The sequence below is a fragment of the Chiloscyllium plagiosum genome, unplaced genomic scaffold, assembly GCF_037043375.1.
Source record: "Chiloscyllium plagiosum isolate Xiang-an unplaced genomic scaffold, Cpla_swu_hap1 HiC_scaffold_3, whole genome shotgun sequence".
Classification (NCBI taxonomy): Eukaryota; Metazoa; Chordata; class Chondrichthyes; order Orectolobiformes; family Hemiscylliidae; genus Chiloscyllium; species Chiloscyllium plagiosum.
Window position 1 is genome coordinate 157,817,001 of NW_028270141.1, and position 21,430 is coordinate 157,838,430.

A 21,430-nucleotide genomic window follows, 5' to 3' on the forward strand; every position below is an offset into this window, starting at 1 on the left:
TGCAGTGACCAGAGCTGTACACAATACTCCAAGTGCGGCCGCACCAGAGTTTTGTACAGCTGTAGCATAACCTCATGGTTCCAGAACTCGATCCCTCGATTAATAAGAAGGCATACAGTGTTTTAGCTTTTAACAACCCTGTCAACCTGGGTGGCAACTTTCAAAGATCTGTGTACCTGGACACTGACATCTCTCTGCTCATCTACACTACCAAGAATCTTACCATTAGCCCAGTACTTTGCATTCCGGTTACTCCGACCAAAGTGAATCACCTCACACTTGTCCGCATTAAACTCCATTTGCCACCTCTCAGCCCAGCTCTGCAGCTTATCAATGTCTCTCTGTAACCTACAACATCCTTCGTCACTATCCACAACTCTACCGACTTTAGTGTCGTCTGCAAATTTACTAACCCACCCTTCTACGCCCTCATCCAGGTCATTTATAAAAATGACGAACATCAGTTGACCCAACACCGACCGACCCTTGCGGTACACCACTGGTAATTGGACTCCAGGATAAACATTTCCCATCAACCACCACCCTCTGTCTTCTTTCAGCAATCCAATTACTGATCCAAACTGCTATATCTCCCACAATCCCATTCCTCCGCATTTTGTACAATAGCCTACTGTGTGGAACCTTATCAAACGCCTTGCTGAAATCCAAATATACCACATCAACTGGTTTACTCTCATCTACCTGTTTGCTCACCTTCTCAAAGAACTTAATAAAGGTTTGTGAGGCACGACCTACCCTTCACAAAACCGTGCTGACTATCCCTAATCAAATTATTCTTTTCTAGATAATTATAAATCCTATCTCTTATAACCTTTTCCAACACTTTACCAACAACTGAAGAAAGACTCACTGGCCTATAATTAACAGGATTGTCGCTACTTCCCTTCTTGAACAGGGGAACCACATTTGCTATCATCCAGTCTTCTGGCACTATTCCTGTAGACAATGACGATTTAAAGAACAAAGCCAAAGGCTCAGCAATCTCCTCCCTGGCTTCCCAGGGGATCCGAGGATAAATCCCATCCGGCCCAGGGGACTTATCTATTTTCACACTCTGCAGGATTTCTAATACCTCTTCCGTGTGAACCTCAATCACACCTAGTCTAGTAGCCTGTATCTCAGTAATCTCCTCGACAACATTGTCGTTTTCTAGAATGAATACTGTCGAAAAATATTCATTTAGTGCTTCCCCTATCTCCTCTGACTCCACACACAACTTCCCACTACTATCCTTGATTGGCCCGAATCTTACTCGTCATTCTTTTATTCCTTAAATACCGATAGAAAGCCTTAGGGTTTACCCTGATCCTATCCGCCAACAACTTCTCATGTCTCCTCCTGGCTCTTCTGACTGAGCTCTATCTTTAGGTCTTTTCTGGCTACCTTGTAACCCTCAAGCACCCCGAGCCTTCACATCTCATCCAAACATAAACCTTCTTCTTCCTCTTGACCAGAGATTCCACTTCCTTCGTAAACCACGGCTCCCGCGCTCTACAGCTTCCTCCCTGCCCGACAGGTACATACTTATCTAGGACACACAGTAGCTTTCCCTTGAATAAGCTCCACATTTCTAATGTGTCTATCCCCTGCAGTTTCCTTCCCCATCCTATGCTTCCGAAATCATGCCTAATTACATCGTAATTGCCTTTCCCCCAGCTGTAACTCTTGCCAGTGCTATACACCTATCCCTTTCTATCACTAAAGTAAACATAACAAAATTATGATCGCTATCACCAAAGTTCTCACCTACTTCCAAGTCTAACACCTGGCCGGGCTCATTACCCAGTACCAAATCTAATGTGGCTTCGCCCCTTGTTGGCCTGTTTACATACCGTGTCAGGAAGCCCTCCTGCACACACTGGACAAAAACTGACCCATCTATAGTACTTGTACTGTCGTGATCCCAGTCAATATTTGGAAAGTTGAAGTCACCCATGACAACTACCCTGTCTCTCTCACTCCTATCGAAAATCATCTTTGCTATCCTTTCCTCTACATCTCTGGAACTATTCGGAGGCCTATAGAAAACTCCCATCAGGGTGACCTTTTCCTGCCCATACTACCTCAGTTGATGAATCTCACCTCTGCAACTGTAATACTGTCCTTGACCAACAGTGCCACACCTCCCACTTTTTTACCATCTTCTCTTTTCTTACTGAAACATCTAAATCCTGGAACCTGCAACAACCATTCCTGAACCTGCTCTAACCATGTCTCCAAAAGGCCACAACATCGAAGTCCCAGGTACCAACCCATGCTGCAAGTTCACCCACCTTATTCCGGATGCTCCTGGCGTTGAAGTAGACACACTTCAAACCAACTTCTTGCTTGCCGGTGACATCTTGCGTCCCTGAAACTTGATTTTGGACCTCCCTACTCTCAACCTTTTCTATACTTGAACTACAATTTTGGTTCCCATCCCCCTGCTGGATTAGTTCAAACCCACCCCAATAGCCTTCGCGAATTTCCCCCCCCCAGGATAATGGTACCCCTCTGGTTCAGATGAAGACCATCCTGCTTATAGAGGTCCCACCTATCCCAGAAAGACCCCCAATTATCCAAGAATCCAAAACCCTCCCTCCTGCACCATCCCTGTAGCCACGTGTTCAACTCCTCTCTCTCCCTATTCCTTGCCTCACTAGCACGTGGCACGGGCAACAAACCACCTCTTAACCTTTCCTATTCATGTACCTATCCTAATGCCTTTGAAATGTTGTATTGTACCTGCATCTACCATTTCCACTGGCAGTTCATTCCACAAATGAACAACCCTCTGTGAGAAAAAGTTGTCTCCCAGATCCCTTTTAAATCTATCTCCTCTCACCTTAAAAATATGTCCTCTAGTTTTTGAACTCCCCCATCTTTATCAATGCCCCGGTCACCCCTCAACCTCCTACCCTCCAGTGACAAAAGTCCCAGCCTATTCAGCCTATTTTTATAACTCAAAACGTCCAGTCCTGGCAATATCCTTGTAAATCTTTTTTGTACCCTCTCCCAATTTAATAATATCAGTCCTATAGCAGGGTGACCAAAAATATGCACAGCACTTCAAAAGTGGCCTCATCAAGGTCCTATATGACCTCAACACGATATCCTAACTCCCATACTCAATGGTCTGAGTAATGAAGGCCAGTGTGCTAACTGCCTTCTGAACTACCTTGTCCACCTGTGATGCAACTTTTGAAGAACTATGTACTTGAACCACAAGGTCCCTCTGTTTAACAACACTACCCAGGGCCCTACAGTTAACTGTTATAAGTTCCGCCCTTGTTCATCTTACCAAAATGCAATACCTCACATTGAACCAAATTAAACTCCATCTGCTACTCCTGATTTATTTTCTTCCCTGTATTGTGACTACTCCTAGGCAGCTTGTACACAACTCCCATCATGGCCTTTTTTTTGCTGACTCTGCCCTACTTTACCATGCCCTTCCAAGTACTCCGCAATCTCATCCTTAATAATGGACTCTAAATTCTCACTGATGACAGAGGTCAGGCTAACCGGCCTATCATTTCCTGTCTTCTGCCTCCCTTGCTTCTTAAACAGGGTGTTACATTAGTCATTTTCCAATCCTCTGGGACCCTCCCTGACTCCAATGCTTCTTGAGAGATCATCACCAATGCCTCTGCAATCTCCTGAGCTATCTCAAGTGTAGTTCATCTGGTCCAGGTGATTTATTTGCTCTCAAACTTTTCAGCTTCCCCAGTACCTTCTCCTTAGTGATGCCACTGCACTCACCTCTGCCCCCGACTTTCTTGAAGTCTGGTATATTGCTGGTGTCTTCCACTGTGAAAATTAATGCAAAGTACCTATTCAGTTCCTTTGCCATTTCTTTACTGTTAATACTTCTCCAGTGTCATTTTCAAGCAGTTCAATGTCCATGTTTACCTCTCTCTTACCTTTTATTTAAAAAAAATTATTGAAATATTTTCTATTTCTAGCTAGCTTACTCTCATATTTCATTGTCCCTCCCTTATTGCTTTTTGGTTATCCTCTGCTGGTTTTTAAAGGCTTCCCACATTGTATGCTTTTTCCTTTTGCTTTTATGCTGTCCCTGACTTCCCTCATCAGTCATGGTTGCCTCATCTTCCCCTTAATACATATTTCTTTCTCCTTGCGATGAATTTATGTCATGCCTCCCAAATTACCTCCTGAAACTCCTGCCACACTTGCTGCTCCACTCTCATCCCTGCCAGTGTTCCCTTCTAATTCTGGCCAGTTCCTCCCTCATGTCTTTGAGGTTTCTTTTACTCAATTCTATCAATTCTATTCCATTACATCTGATTAAATCTTCTCCCTCTCGAACTGCAGGATGAATTTTATCATGTTATGGTCACAGCTCCCAAGGGGTTCCTTCACCTCAGCTCTGTCATCAAGTCTGCTTCATTACACATCACTAAATCCAGAAGTGGCTGTTGTCTAGTGGGCCCATAAGCTGCTCCAAAAAAATGTTGTCTTGTAGACATTCCACAAATTGTTTTTCTTAAGATTTGCTACTGATCTGAATTTTCCATTCCACTTTGCATATTGAAGTCCCCCATGATTATTAGAGTTTTAGAGTCATAGAGCACAGAAACAGACCTTTCAGTCCAACCAGTCCATGCTGACCATGTTCCCAAACTAAATTAGTCCCACCTGCCTGTACAACCTCAACATGATGTCCCAAATCCTATACTCAAAGGTCTGAGCAATGAAGGCAAATATGCTAAATTACTTCTTAACCACCCTATCTACCTGTGATATAAATCGCTAAGAATGTATTGACTAGAACCCTAGATGTCTCTGTTCTACAGTACCACCCAGGACCCTACCATTGATCGTATAAGTCATGTCCTTGTTCATCTTACCAAAATGAAATACCTCATATTTATCCAAATTAAACTCCATCTGCCATTTCTTAGCCCATTAGCCCAGTTGATCAAGATCCCTTTGTAATCTTAGATAACCTTCTTCTCTGTTGACTATATCACCAATTTTGATGTCATCTGCAAAGTTACAAACCATACTCCTAAATTCTGATGCAAATCATTTACATAAGTAACAAACAACACTAGACCCAATGATCCCTGCGGAACACTATTGGTCACAGGCCTCCGGTCCAAAAACCAACCCTCCACCACCAACCTCTGTCTCCCACCATCAAACCAATTTTGTATCCAATGGCAAACTCTGCCTGAATCCCATGTGATCTAATTTTACTAACCAGTCTACCATGTGGAACCTTGTCGAAAAATTTACTTAAATCCATGTAGATTATGTCTACTACTCTGCCTCATCAAACATTTTTGCTATGCCCTCAAAAAATTCAATCAAGTTTCTGAGACATGATTTGCCATGCACAAAGACAAGTTGACTATCCCTAATCATTCCTCACCTCTCCAAAAACATGCAAATCTTATCTTTCAGAATCCCCTCCAACAATTTACCCACCACTGATGTCAGACTCATCGGTTCATCGTCCCCAGCTTACTCCTTACAGCCTTTCTTCAATAAAGACACAACTCCAGTCCTCCGGAACTTCACCTGTGGCAGTAGATGATAGAAATATCTCTGCTAGAGGTTCCACAATTTCTCCCCTAACTTCCCACAACATCCTGGGATACACTTAATCAGGTGCCAAAGATTTAACCACGTTTACATTTTTTAAGACCTCCAGCACTTCCTCTTCAAGACATCGATATTTATTTCCCCAAGTTCTCTAGCCTACATGTCTTTGTCTACAGTAAAAACTGATGCGAAATGTTCATTTGGTATCTCTCTCATCTCCTGTCATTCCACACATAGACAACTTCGTTGATTTTTAAGGGGCTCTATTTTCATCCTAGTTGCCCTTTTACTGTTGCTACTTGTCAGCTCAAACATAGATATTAACCAGAAATCTTGTTGCATTTGAACTTGGACAATGTCAGCATCTGACAGGTCATGAATGGTGCTAAACATTGGTGATCATCCCCACTTCAGGCCTCTTGATAGACTGATGATTAGCACTGTCACCTCACAGCACCAGGGGCCTGGGTTTGATCCCATTCTTGGGTGACTGTCAGGTTTTTCCCGTGTCTACATGGAGTTTGCACATTCTCCCTGTGTCCTGTGTGGGTTTCCTCCGGGTGCTCCGGTTTCCTCCCATAATCCAAAGATATGCAGGTTAGAGTGTTTTGGCAATGCTAAATTGCCCTGTAGCATTCAGGGATGTGTAGGCTAGGTGAATTAGCCATTGGAAATACGAGGTTATGGGGATATAGTGGGGTGAACGCTCTTCAAAGTGTCAGTATAGGTGCAATGGGCCAAATATCCTCTTCTGTGCAGTAGATATTTTATGAAGATCATCAGTGAATTAATTGAAGCTGGTTAGGCTGTGTAACTCTTGCAGAGATGTACTGGAACAGAGACTTCAAACCATAATCATCTTCCTTCATGCCAGGTATGTCACCAAACAGCAGAGAGTTTTCCCTGATTCCCACTGCCTTCAGTTTTGTTATGGTTCCTTGATGTCACACTCAGCCACATGCAGTCTTGATATCAATGGAACCCCAGCCCTCTTCTGCAGTTCAGCTCTTTTGTCCATGTTTAAATCAAGGTTTTAATTTCCATGTAAATAATATGGTGCTTTTCTATTCTTCCAGCCAAATGGATAAGTTCACATGATCCAACATTATACTCCAACTGCCAAAGTTTTGCAATTCACTTATCTATATCTATCACTTTGCCAGCAGTTTGCATCCTCCTAATGCTTGTTTTCCTACTTATATTTATATCATTAGCACATTTGACTTCAATATGGGCTATCCCTATAGATCACAAAAAGTTGAGGCACTGCCCCTTGTGGTGCTTCACCAGTTAGTTTGGCAACCTGAAAACAACCCCTTTATCCTGACTCTTAATTTCCATGTAGTTAGCCAATCCTCTACCCATGTTAATATAATACCCTTGTTACACCTCACTGGGGTAGGACGCTAGAAGTTAAGCCTTGCTATTCCCGAGGTCATCACAAAAGTTGTTTTATATAAGAATGAAAAGTTCCCCAATTTGCCTGCCTTTTTCCTCAGTAGACTCTCTTCCTTTGTCCTACCAATGTCATTGGTATCCACATGGACCACAAGAACTGGATCCTCCCCTTCCCATGCCTAGTCCCTCTGCATGTCCTTAACATTTGTAATGGGAGAAAGTGAGCACTGGAGGTTAGAGTCGAACAGTATGGTGCTGAATACATACAGCCAGTCAGACAGCACCCGAGGAGCAGGAGAATCAACGTTTCGAGCATAAGACCTTCATCAGGAATTGAGGGGTTGGCCTAAAGGGGCTGAGAGTTAAATGGGAGGGTTGTGAGGCCAGGGAACGGTAGCTGGGAATATGATCGGTAGATGAAGTTGGGTGTGAAGATGATAGGTCGGAGAGGAAGGTGGAGCAAATAGGTGGGAAAGAAGATGGACAGGTAGGACAGGTCAAGAGGGTGGTGCTGAATTGGAAGGTTGGAACTGGGATAAGGTGGGTGGAGGGGAAATGAGGAACCTGGTGAAATCCACATTAATCCCATGTGGTTGGAGGGTCCCACATAAGGCGTTCTTCTTCCAGGTGTCAGGTGGTAAGGGTTTGGTGGTGGAGGAGGCCCAGGACCTGCATATCGTTGGTGGAGTGGGAGGGGGAGTTAAAGTGTTTGGCCACAGGGCAGTGGGGTTGCTTCCTGCATGTGTCCCGGAGATGTTTTCTGAAGCATTCCGCAAGTTGGCATCCTGGACCAACAGCAGCACTGAGGAAGTGGCCAGTATTAAGGGAGTAATACACTCACAAGGGACTTGTGAGATCTTCCTGTGTGCAAGTCAGTCAGTTTATTCACACTTCATAATTAATTCATTTATGTGGATGAGGCAGTTTGTTGTACTAGTTTTAAAGAATTTCTGTTCATCATTCCTTTGCTGAAAGCCTGATTTCTCACTGGGAGACAGTTTAATTTGACCAGCACTTTTCTCAAATGGATCTTTCACATGGAATCCCAGCTCACAGAGGGTTATAGAGTCATTGAACTGTCTAACATGGACACAGACCCTTCGGTCCAACTCACCCATGCTGACTAGATATCCTAAAATAATCTAGTCCCATTTACCAGCACTTGGTCCATATCCCTCTCAGGCAAAAGTGAGTACCGCAGATGCTGGAGATCAGAGTTGAGAGTGTGGTGCTGGAAAAGCACAGCAGGTCAGGCAGCATCCGAGGAGCAGGAACATTGACGTTTTGGGCAAAGGGCCTTCTTGCTCTTCGGATGCTGCCTGACCTGCTGTGCTTTTCCAGCACCACTCTAATCTTGACCCATATCCCTCTAAACACACTGCATCCACCTGGACACCCCGCGCTGGCCTATTACCTGCCCTCGACCTCTTCATTTCCAACTGCTGCCGGGACATTAACCACCTCAACCTGTCTACCTCCCTCCCCCACTCCAACCTCTCACCCTCACAACGCGCAGCCCTCCAATCCCTCTGCTCCAATCCCAACCTCACCATCAAGCCAGCGGATAAAGGGGGCGCAGTGGTAGTCTGCCGCACTGACCTCTACACTGCTGAAGCCAAACGTCAACTCGAGGACACCTCTTCCTACTGCCCCCTCGAATATGGCCCCACCCCCCATCACCAAACCATCATCTCCCAGACCATACAAAACCTCATCACCTCAGGAGATCTCCCACCCACAGCTTCCAACCTCATAGTCCGGGAACCCCACACTGCCCGGTTCTACCTCCTTCCCAAGATCCACAAGCCTGACCACCCAGGCTGACCCATTGTCTCAGCATGCTCCTGCCCCACTGAACTCATCTCTACCTACCTCGACACTGTCCTATCCCCCTGAGTCCAGGAACTCCCCACATACGTTCGAGACACCACCCACGCCCTCCACCTCCTCCAAGACTTCCGTTTCCCCGGCCCCCAACGCCTCATCTTCACCATGGATACCCAATCCCTCTACACCTCCATCCGCCATGACCATGGCTTCCAAGCCCTCCGTTTTTTCCTCTCTAGACGTTCCCAACAGTACCCCTCCACCGACACTCTCATTCGTTTGGCCGAACTGGTCCTCACCCTTAACAATTTCTCCTTTGAATCCTCCCACTTCCTCCAGACCAAAGGTGTAGCCATGGGCACACGTATGGGCCCCAGCTATGCCTGTCTCTTTGTTGGCTATGTAGAGCAGTTGATCTTCCGTAATTACACCGGCACCACTCCCCACCTCTTCCTCCGCTACATTGATGACTGCATTGGCGCCACCTCGTGCTCCCGCGAGGAGGTTGAGCAATTCATCAACTTCACCAACACATTCCACCCTGACCTTAAATTTACCTGGACCATCTCTGACACCTCCCTCCCCTTCCTGGACCTCTCCATCTCCATTAATGACGACCGACTTGACACTGACATTTTTTACAAGCCCACCGACTCCCACAGCTACCTGGATTACACCTCTACCCACCCTACCTCTTGCAAAAATGCCATCCCGTATTCCCAATTCCTCCGCCTCCGCCGTATCTGTTCCCAGGAGGACCAGTTCCACCACAGAACACACCAGATGGCCTCCTTCTTTAGAGACCACAATTCCCCCTCCCACGTGGTTAAAGATGCCCTCCAATGCATCTCGTCTACATCCCGCATCTCCGCCCTCAGACCCCACCCCTCCAACTGTAACAAGGACAGAACGCCCCTGGTGCTCACCTTCCACCCTACCAACCTTCGCATAAACCAAATCATCCACCGACATTTCCGCCACCTCCAAACAGACCCCACCACCAGGGATATATTTCCCTCCCCACCCCTTTCCACCTTCTGCAAAGACCGTTCCCTCCGTGACTACCTGGTCAGGTCCACGCCCCCCTACAACCCACCCTCTCATCCTGGCACTTTCCCCTGCCACCGCAGGAACTGTAAAACCTGCGCCCACACCTCCTCCCTCACCTCTATCCAAGGCCCTAAAGGAGCCTTCCACATCCATCAAAGTTTTACCTGCACATCCACTAATATCATTTATTGTATCCGTTGCTCCCGATGCGGTCTCCTCTACATTGAGGAGACTGGGCGCCTCCTAGCAGAGCGCTTTAGGGAACATCTCCGGGACACCCGCACAATCAACCACACCGCCCCTTGGCCCAACATTTCAACTCCCCCTCCCACTCTGCCGAGGACATGGAGGTCCTGGGCCTCCTTCACCGCCGCTCCCTCAGCACCAGACGCCTGGAGGAAGAACGCCTCATCTTCCACCTCGGAACACTTCAACCCCAGGGCATCAATGTGGACTTCACCAGTTTCTTCATTTCCTCTTCCCCCACCTCACCCTAGTTCTAAACTTCCAGCTCAGCACTGTCCCCATGACTTGTCCGGACTTGTCCTACCTGCCTATCTCCTTTTCCACCTATCCACTCCACCCTCTCCTCCCTGACCTATCACCTTCATCCCCTCCCCCACTCACCCATTGTACTCTATGCTACTTTGTCCCCACCCCCACCCTCCTCTAGCTTATCTCTCCACGCTTCAGGCTCACTGCCTTTATTCCTGATGAAGGGCCTTTGCCCGAAACGTCGATTTCGAAGCTCCTTGGATGCTGCCTGAACTGCTGTGCTCTTCCAGCACCACTAATCCAGAATCTGGTTTCCAGCATCTGCAGTCATTGTTTTTACCTCGTTGATTTTTTCCCTCTTAACCCTTCCTATTCATAGGCCCATCCAGATGCCTTTTAAATGGACAGTTCACAGCACAGAAGTGGAAGGCACTTGCCTAATGTCCTGCACCAATCAGAGCTCTAATCCAACTCCCAGAATTTTACTTTACATTTAGTTTGCTTTCTAATTTCTATCTTGAACAGCATCTTTTGCTGGATTGTTCTGAATGGGAATGGCCTCCTTCTGTTCCTATTTGATTTTAATTGTTCAGGAGATATGGATATTGCTGGCTAGACCAATATTTATTACCCATCCCTAATTGCTCAGAGGTCAGTTAAGTTTCAACCACCTTCCTGTGAGTCTGGAGTCATGCTTAGGCCCAGACTAGGTGAGGATGGCAACTTGCTTTCCCTTCAGGATGTTAGTTAACCAAAGGGTTTCTGACAATTTTTGTACCAATTAACAGTGGTCATCATTAGTTTCTTAATTCCAGATTTTTAATATCTCAAATTCCACCATCTGTAGTGGCAAAATTCAAATCCTGGTCCCCAGAACATTCCTGGGTCTCTGGATTAATAATCGTCAATAATACCATCACCTCACCCAATGTGTTAGAATGTAGTAGAAAGCATGGTTGTAATATGTGTATGTGTGCACATCACCGTTTTTAACCTTCCAGTGAGTTCTCATGTGAGCCAGAGGGTGTACTTTTGTCCATGTTTTAATCAAGATTGTAATGTATTGAAGCATCAGTAGAGTGAGTGAAGTTGTCCACATAAGATTTTATTTATATGGTAAACTATGTGACATATACAATGTAGAAGTACTCTTGCTTCTCTGTGTTCCTCAGAACTGATTGGCATGTAATTAAAGAGGGAGAATGTGTGTGTCTCTAAATACCATACTGAGGGGGGATTTATATATTTAGGATGAGAGAAACGTAGATAATTTGTGTTTTAAATCTGACAGAGAATACCAATAACAGAAGGGGGTCTTTTGGCTCAGTGTTCAATTTGGCAAGGCAAAAGTGAGGACTGCAGATGCTGGAAACCAGAGTTTAGATCAGAGTGGTGCTGGAAAAGCACAGCAGGTCAGGCAATATCTGAGGAGCAGGAAAATCGACGTTTCAGGCAAAAGCCCTTCATCAGGAATGGAGGCAGGGAGCCTCCACCCTGGAACGATATGAAACGTCGATTTTTCTGCTCCTTGGATGCTGCCTGACCTGCTGTGCTTTTCCAGCACCACCCTGATCTAAACTCAGTGTTCATGTCCCCTACCAGAAGTTTTGGGTTCAAGTCTCAGCTGCTACAGAGATGTGTCAAAGCATGTATGAGCCAGTAACAGTTCAACCCTGTGGCATGGTTTCCAATATTCCTACTTCAACAGCCGAGCTGGTTACTTCTAGATGAAACACAGACAACAGGAGTCAAGTTATCATGTAAATGGTAGTATGATGGGTATGTTAGTCAGCTAATAATCTAGAGGAGGAGAGTTCAAGACCAACCAGAGCAGCTTGTGAATTTGCTTTCAATTTTTAAAATCTGGAAGTAATAGAAAACTGGCATCAGCTCAGGTGAAGCTATCCATGAAAAAAATACTTGTGTGAATGTGAAGTTGTGGATTTAATGAAGGAGTAGATAGTTTGTATGTGTTTATTTTCTTGAATCTGTGTTTTGTGCTAATATCTCCTTCTTGGACAGGCATTCCATAAGACCATAAGACCATAAGACCATAAGACATAGGAGTGGAAGTAAGGCCATTCGGCCCATCGAGTCCACTCCGCCATTCAATCATGGCTGATGCGCATTTCAGCTCCACTTACCAGCGTTCTCCCCGTAGCCCTTAATTCCTCTAGACAACAAACATTTATCAATCTCGGCCTTGAAGACATTTAGCGTCCCGGCTTCCACTGCACTCCGTGGCAATGAATTCCACAGGCCCACCACTCTCTGGCTGAAGAAATGTCTCCACATTTCTGTTCTGAAATGACCCCCTCTAATTCTAAGGCTGTGTCCACGGGTCCTAGTCTCCTCGTTTAACTGAAACAATTTCCTAGCATCCACCTTTTCCAAGCCATGTATTATTTTGTACGTCTCTATTAAGTCTCCCCTTAATCTTCTAAACTCCAACGAATACAATCCCAGTATCCTCAGCCGTTCCTCATATGTTAGATTCCAGGGATCATCCGTGTGATTCTCCGCTGGACACGCTCCAGTGCCAGTATGTCCTTCCTGAGGTGTGGGGACCAAAACTGGACACAGTACTCCAAATGGGGCCTAACCAGAGCTTTATAAAGTCTTAGTAGTACATCTCTGCTTTTATATTCCAACCCTCTTGAGATAAGAGACAACATTGCATTCGCTTTCTTAATCACGGACTCAACCTGCATTTAGAGAATCCTCGACTAGCACTCCCAGATCCCTTTGTGCTTTGGCTTTATTAATTTTCTCACCATTTAGAAAGTAGTCTATGCTCTTATTCTTTTTGCCAAAGTGCAAGACCTCGCACTTGCTCACGTTAAATTCCATCAGCCATTTCCTGGACCACTCTCCCAACCTGTCTAGATCCTTCTGTAGCCTCCCCATTTCCTCAGTACTACCTGCCTGTCCACCTAACTTCGTATCATCGGCAAACTTCGCTAGAATGCCCCCGGTTCCCTCATCCAGATCATTAATATATAATGCGAACAGCTGTGGCCCCAGCACCGAACCCTGCGGGACACCGCTCGTCACCGGCTGCCATTCTGAAAAAGAACCTTTTATCCCAACTCTCTGCCTTCTGTTAGACAGCCAATCCTCAATCCATCCCAGCAGCTCACCTCGAACACCATGGGCCCTCACCATTCGCTTTTCTAACAAGGTCTTACTTAAAACACCCTTATTTTTTTTTCTGTTAATGGGATTATCCAAATGCAATGTGTATGTACTTATCTATATAATAAATAAATATATGTGGATACACTTGTCTGAGTGTTTATTATCATACATATCTGTGTGTATGTACATCAATCTGAAAGTGTGCTTTTGTGATTTGAAGTGTGTGATTTGTAGATAGTTTAACATCATTTATGTTTGGGTTGGGGTTCTGAATTTGAACTAGTGGCATATGGGTTTTCTACGTCTGATCAATGATGAACGTACAAGTATTTCTGTAACCATGGTCATTTCTTTTAAAACACAGTATGAGAGAAATATACTTCCTAGAGACTAATACTTTTTATTTACATTAGAAGAACTTGAGTGAAGAACAGTTGTACATTAAGCTCTGGTTTTGAAAGTCAGAGATTGTTTTTTTTGTTCACTTTTTGAATAGTGGAACCACCTAGCTTGGGAAAGAAAAGATTTTGTTTTCAGTTTTAGCAAAGACAGTTCTGCAAGTTTCTTGGCTGAAGTTGGATTTGTAAAGCAGCTGCTCCTGAGAAGCTGTTGACAAGTTTCCGCACAGTAGACTAATTAATAAAGTTAGATCACATGGGATTCAGGGTGAACTTTCCAATTGGATACAAAACTGGCTTAAGGGCAGGAGACAGAGAGTGTGGTGGCGTGTTACTAGCAGTTTTCCACAGGGATCAGTGCTGGATCCACTTTAGTTGGTCATTTATATCAATGAATTAGATGAGAATATAAAAGTCATGGTTAGTAAGTTTGCAGATGGCATCAAAGATTGGAGGTATAGAGGACAGTGAAGAAGATTACAAAAGGAATCTCGATCAATTGGACGAATGGGCTGAGGAGTGGCAAATGGAGTTTAATTTGGATAAATGCGAGGTATTGCATTTTAGTAAAACAAAGATAGGACTTATACAATTAAAAGTAGGACCTTGTGTCGTGTTGTAGAACAGAGAGACTGAGGAATTCAGGCGCTTTTTAAAGTTTGTGTCAGATGTAGACAGGGTGGTTAAGATGGCACTTAGCATGCTTGTTTTTATTGCTCAGACCTTTGAGTATAGGAGTTGGGGCATTGTAAAGGACATTGGTGAGGCTTCTTCTGGAGTATTGTGTCCAGTTCTCGTCGCCCTGTTACAGGAAGGATATTATTAAGCTGGAGAAGGTACAGGAAATAGTTACCAGGATGTTATCTGGAATGGAGGGTTTCAGTTATTAGGGGAGGCTGGATAGTTTTTTCACTAGAGCATAGGAGGTTGAGGGATGACCTTATAGAGGTTTATAAAATCATGAGGAATATAGATAATATGAATGGCAGGTGTCTTTTCCTTAGGCTGGGGGATTTCAAGATAAGGGGCATATTTTTAAGGTGAGCGAAGAAAAATTTTACAGTGACATGAAGGGCAATTTTTTTCAACAGAGAATGGTTCATGTATGGAATGAACTTCCAGAGGAAGTGATGGATGCGGTACAGTTTTAATGTTAAAAAACATTTGGATAAATAAGAAATATTTGGAGGGATAGGGGCCAAACGCAGGTAGGTGGAACTAGTTTAGTTTGAGATTATGGTCAGCATGGTCAAGTTGGACCGATGTTTCTGTTTACACGCTGTATGACTCGATGATTCTAAAAAGAGAAAACACTTTAGAATAATTCAAAGCAGGTTACTTCTGTATAAGGAGTTTAGCAAAGGAGTTTAGACCTGTTTAACTGTTAACGTTGATCTCTCTCTCTGCACCTTCTCAGTAGCTGTAATACTGCATCCTGCACTCTGTTCTGTTACCCTGATGCATTTGTATAGTATGATCTGTCTGTAAAGCCTGTAAAATACACCTTTCACTGTACCTCGGTACATGTGACAGTTATAAATCAAATCAAATCAAGCCAAATGTTTTGGACCAGAAGGGTTATTTGAAACTGTTAAGGTTTAAAGTTAGTTGTAAACCTTAACAGATCATGCCTGTAAGCTTCCCTCCAACCAACTTACTGTTTAACTTAGAAATATTTGCTGTTCCTTCACTGATGCTGGATCAAAATTCTGGAATTGTTTTCTATAAGCACTGTTAGTGTCCTTCCACCTCAAGGACTGCAGTCGTTAAGCAAGGCATCACCTTCTCCAGGGCAAAATGCTGTCCTAATTGGTGATGCTATGGGGTGCACATACCCCATATTTGAACATTTAAAAATCAGTAATGTGAATATATGAGGTTAATAGCTGTTTCTGTTGATTGTGTTACAGATAATTGCATTTGATGAATTACGTAAAGATCTTAGGAGCCCCATTGATCAATGCAACCCTCTCCATGCAGTAAGTACATCGAAGACTCCTTACACCACAAGAGGATGGTAAAGTGTTCTATATCATATTCATTGCCTGAGGAATGGGGCGATGGTACCAAGTGTTAGCTCTGAATAGGTTGCCATCTGTAATCTCTACTCTATCCAACTCTCTGTCTCTCTATTCCTTGTTATTCAGTCCCTGGTTTCACTCTTTCCTCACATAGTGTCCTTCATCTCTGTTCCTCAGTCACTTATAAAACACCATTTGTGTTTGTCCCTCAGACACTCACTCAGTGTCCTTCATCCCTAATCCTCAGACCCTGGTGTCCCTCAGACACTCACTCAGTGTCCTTCGTTCCTGTTTCTCAGTCCCTCATTCAAATGTCCTTCTTCCCTGGTGCCCTTCATTTCCTCACTCAGGGTCTTTTGTACATGTCCCTGAGTCAGTCAATCAGTGTCCCTCAGTCTTTCTCCATTAGTCCTTGTCTCTAAATCCCTATTCCTCAGTCCCAGTCCCTCAATCCCTGTCTGCCAGTCTCTGCTCTATAGTCCATTTCCTTGTCAGGTGTTCCACTTTTTCTGTACCTGAGACTGAATCCCTGAACCTTACATGCAGTCCCTGTCCCTCTGTCTCCAGTTTTGCTTCGTCTCTGTTCCTCAATCCCTGTCCGTCAGAACCTGTGTCTCAGCCCCAGTCCTTGATGTCTCATAATCTCTGCTCCTCCACCATAATTCCCTGGTGTTGCTTTATTCTTATTGGTCATTCTTTTGTCCTTAATTCCTTTCCCTCAGGTCCTGTGCCTTAGCCCAAGAAACTCCCTGTTTCCACAGTCTCCAACATCCTTTCAGATCCTAGTTTCCCTCAGCCAGTTCCTTTAGCTCCTGGAGTCTCTAGGCCTCTACCTCTCTATCGCAGGTCTCAATCCTCTCAGTCCTTGTCTCTCAGCCCATATTGTCTCAGTCTTTATAGTCCTTTCAGTTCCTAATGATCTTCAGTTCCTGGAGATCCCCTAGAACCCTGCTCTCTCAGTCTCTTAGTGTTGCTCAGTTTCAGATATCCTCTCAGTTTCTGGGGTCCCTCAGTCACTGACCTTTCAGTCCCTAGTCTGTCCTTAATATTGACTACCTTGTTTGTCAGTGATTTTGCCTCAATTTTATTCTTTATTCCTTACCTAGCGAGAGAGGCTGAGGAACATTGAACGGATCTGCTACTTGCTGCGGAGGGTAAGTAAATCAGTGAAAGAATGTGATATTTATGGGTTCCCTGCTCAATGTAGGTCAGTAAAAGATCTTTGATTTGTGACCGAACAATGTGACCTGATGGGAGAAAATGAGGACTGCAGATGTTGTGGATCAGAATCGATAAGTGTGGTGGTGGAAAAGCACAGTAGGTCAGGCAGCATCCAAGGAGCAGGAGAGTCACGTTTTGGGCATAAGCCCTTCTTCAGGAGTGAAACATCAAACCTCCTACTCCTCGGATGCTGCCTGACCTACTGTGCTTTTTCAGCGCCACACTTATTGACTTGATTGTGACCTGACGGGCCAACAAAGAATGCAGAAATCATGAGCAATGTGGTAATATTTTTATTCTTACAGAAGTGACTGCACTTCAAAAGGTAAAACATTGGCTGTAAAGTGCTTTATTCATGATCTCAGAGATCATGAATGGCACTATATAAATGCAAATATTTCATTCATTCTTTCCTTTAACAATGCAAAGGGCTTACAGTGCAGGCACAGGTGCATCAAACTGTTTCCACATCAGAGTACCAATGTTATAACAAAAACAGAAAATGTTGCATGTACTCAGCAGATCTAGTAGTCTCCGTGGAGAGAGAAACATAACTAACTCGTCAAACAAAAGAACACATGAAGATGGAGTAGAAACAGACGATTCAGCCCCTGGGCCCTGCTCTGCCATTTAATGCTTATCCCTGATAACCTTTCACTTCTTACCCAGAATCGATCCACCGCTGCCTTAAAAATATTCAGTGACTCTGTTTCCACTGCCTTTTCAGGAAGAGCGTTCCAAAGACTCACAACCTTCTGTCAGTTAAAAACAAAATCATGTTTTAAATGGCAGACCCCTGATTTTTAAATAGCAACCCTTATTTTGGGAATCTCTCATAAAGGGAACCATCCTCTCCACACCTACCCTGTGAGGGACTCAGGAGCATTTCAAAGGAGAAATGCGCAAGAGTGCGGACAGGCAGTGTAGAGAGACCAGCAGTGGAACCGCTTCAACAAAACCAAAGTGCAACATCTCAGGAGAGTTTAGGCCTGTGATTTGCAGGTCCTGCACTATGTGGGAGATCCCAGGCGTCCCTGGATATCCACAGAACAATTCAAGTTCTGAGCTTTGGAGCTTGATCAGCAACTGGGGAAACTCATAATGCCAAGAGGCTTGTGGACGGGATGTTTCAGAACGTGGTCACCCATACATTAAGGATATCCAGACAGAGAGGGAATGTGTGATCTCGTGGCTGGAGAAGGGGACCCAGTAGGTAGCGAGGGAATCTCCATAACCTGCATCATACCTGCCATTTTTTGCCCTTAGAAAACAGTCAAAGAGTGATGGTTGCTCTTTGGAGGCCAGTCAGAACCAAGGGCCAACTGCTCAGTGAGGGAGGAAGAAGAATGGCAGGACTGTAGTGGGAGGGGATGTGTTAGTGGGAAGAGTAGGCATGTACATTTCTGCAGCCATAGTTGTTATTTCAGAATGGTGCAATGCCACCCAGGTGTCAGACTCAAGGATATCACAGAGTGGCTGTGGGGTGTTCTGAAGGTAAAAGCCAGAGGTTATAGAACATATTGGGACAAATGACACAGGAAGAAATAGAAATGAGGTCCCGCAAGCAGATTTTATGGAGTTCAGTCAGAAATTGAAAAGCAGAACTTTAAAGGTAGTAATCTCCAGATTACTCCCAGTGCCACACAGAAGGATAGAGCAGGTGAATGTGTAGCTGGAGAGTTGGTGCATGTGGGTGGTCTTTAGATTCCTGGGGCATTGGAACTGTTTCTGGGGAGGGGATGTTATGGGACCTGTACTAGTTGAATGTATTACATCTGAACAGGAGTGAAAGTGGAGTCATAAGTAGACAGGATGGTGAGGAAGGCATTTGGCATGCTTGGCTTCATTGGTCAGAGCACTGAGTATAGAAGTGACGCCATGTTCCAGCAGACTAGGATATTGATGAGGCCACTTTTAGAATATTACATACAATTGTGGTCACCCTTCTTGTTGAAGAAATTAGCCCAATAAATTAGAGATCACAAAACATAGTTCGAAGTGAAATTGACAAACAGTTTATTAGTACGCAATATCGTGCAAGAGAAATTGACTAAGCTGAAACAGCACAGACAGTCTGTCCAGATAGCCGAGAATTCTCTTCCTCAAGTTGAGGACGAAGCCAGGTTTTATAGGAATTTTGTACAATGAGGTTAATTAAAATAGGGAAAGATACAATGCACTTGGAATTGAGTAATCCAGTTACAATGATGATAATTGAAAAACAGTTATTGGAAGAATGTCCTGATTGTCAACAGGATTGTAACATCCTGACAGTATCAATGGGATCAGGAGATTCCAGCTCACTTTGCAGGTAGGTGAGAATGTCTCTTTTGAAACAGTAAGGAGCTTCCATTGTTCCAGTCCTGGGAGTGAGGTCCTTGGTGGTGTCTCTCCATTTGACCTGTCCTTTGTGTGGCTTTGGTATTGCTGTGTTATGAGACTGCCCTCGGGGCTTTGGGACAGCTGTGTTGATCTGGTATTGTTAGTGTGTTTTGGGAAGTGTATTCCCTTGTCTGCATGCGGTCTGGTTTCACTTGTCAGCCTGCTTGGTCACTGCTGAGGCATTCTGGGTGTTTCTGGTATAGTTTGGCCAAGTTTGCTCTTCTATGTTCTGTGTGGGCCTACTATGGTTAGGCAGGGTGGCAGATATTTTCCCACACCTCTACACGAAGGATGTTGTGAAACTTTAGAGGGTGCAGAAAAGATTTACATGAATGTTGCCAGGACTGGAAGGTTTGAGCTATAGGGAGAGTCTGAATAGGCTGGGACTTTTTTCCCTGGACCATCAGAGACTGAGGTGTGACCTTATAACGGTTTATAAAATCATGAGGGTCACGGAAAGGGTGAATAGCCAAGGTCTTTTTCCCAGGGTAGGGGAGCCCAAAACTAGAGACCACAGGTTTAACATAAGAGGGGAAAGGTTTAAAAGGGACCTAGGGCTAACCTTTTCATTCAAAGGGTGGTACATGTATGGAATGAGCTGCTAGAGATGTGGTGAAGGTGCATACATTTACAACATTTAAAAGGCATCTGGATGGGTATGTGAATAGCAAGGGTTTAGAGGGATATGGGCCAAATGCTGACAAATGGGATTGAGTCAGATTGGGATCTCTAGTTGGTGTGGATGAGTTGGACTAAATGGTCTGTATAACTCTATGGTACTGTGAGTGGGATCAGTATCCAGATGAAGTAGATTGTGAATGCTTTTGGGGTGGATTTAAACTAGATTGGTAGGGGAATTCTGTAAGGTCATTCAGTGGGAACAGAAGCTGATGTGGATTAAAAGTTAAAATGCAAGTAAGTGAGTCTGGAAGGCAAACAAAACATAGGATAGATAAAAAAAAGAAGCTAAATGGAATATATCTTAATACACGGAGCCAGGAATAAATCACATGTACTGAAGGCACAGATAGGCAAGTGGAAAGATGATATCAAAGCTATGACAGAGACTTGCCTAAAAGTTTGGCAGGATTAGCAGCTCAACAATCCTCGTTATAGGGTATTCAGATGAGATAGTGTGAAATGGAGATGAGGACAGTGAGGTTTGCAATATTGATCAAGCAATCAATTATTGCAGTGATTGGGGATGATATCTTGAAAGGAACGTCAAATCATATGGATAGAAAACACAAAGGAGCGAACACACTGTTGTGTTGTAGGTTGTAAGTTTGCTCGCTGAGCTGGCAGGGTTGTTCTCAGGTGTTTCGTCACAATGCTTGGTAACATCAGTGAGCCCCCAGTGAAGCGCTGGTGTTCTGTACCACTTTCTATTGATGTGTCTTGGTCTGTTAAGGTGGGTGACATCATTTGCAGTTCTTTTTTTAAGAGGTTGGTAAATGGGTCCAAATAGATGTGCTTATTGATGGAGTTCCGGTTTGAATGCCAGGCCTCTAGGAATTCCTATGCGTGTCTCTGTTTAGCCTGTCCTGGGATGGATGTATTGTCCCAATCAAAGTGGTGTCCTTCTTCATCTGTATGTAAGGATACCAATGATCGTGGATCATGTCTTTTGGTGTCGAGTTACATAACAAACACTACATCGGACACAGAGGCAGAAAATAGTCACCAGGATACACAAACACCAACTAGTCACCAAATACTATCCCTAGTATCCTGTTGGCTCCCCTGACTAAAGAATCCCCACTGTGCAAGCTGCTTGTGGCTCTCTCTGCGCTTTTCCGATGTACTAACACCCTTATCAGCTTCCAAAAGTTAGTGAGAGGGATCTCAGGGAACTCCTGCACTAACTGCCTGGTGGTCACTGATACAACATCAGGGAAACCCTTCTGCTAATTTAAACCAGACAGAGAA

At 44.4% G+C, this 21,430-nt stretch overlaps 1 protein-coding gene across 1 annotated transcript in view; it reads left to right on the forward strand.

Moving 5' to 3' along the window:
• Positions 1 to 21,430, forward strand: part of LOC122540195 (protein cornichon homolog 3-like) — a 91,388-nt gene that overhangs the window by 52,941 nt on the left and 17,017 nt on the right. Inside the window, exons 2-3 of the mRNA XM_087984699.1 lie at positions 15,788 to 15,856; positions 17,005 to 17,052. Coding sequence (XP_087840825.1) covers positions 15,788 to 15,856; positions 17,005 to 17,052 — 117 coding nt within the window. The remainder of the gene's footprint in view (positions 1 to 15,787; positions 15,857 to 17,004; positions 17,053 to 21,430) is intronic.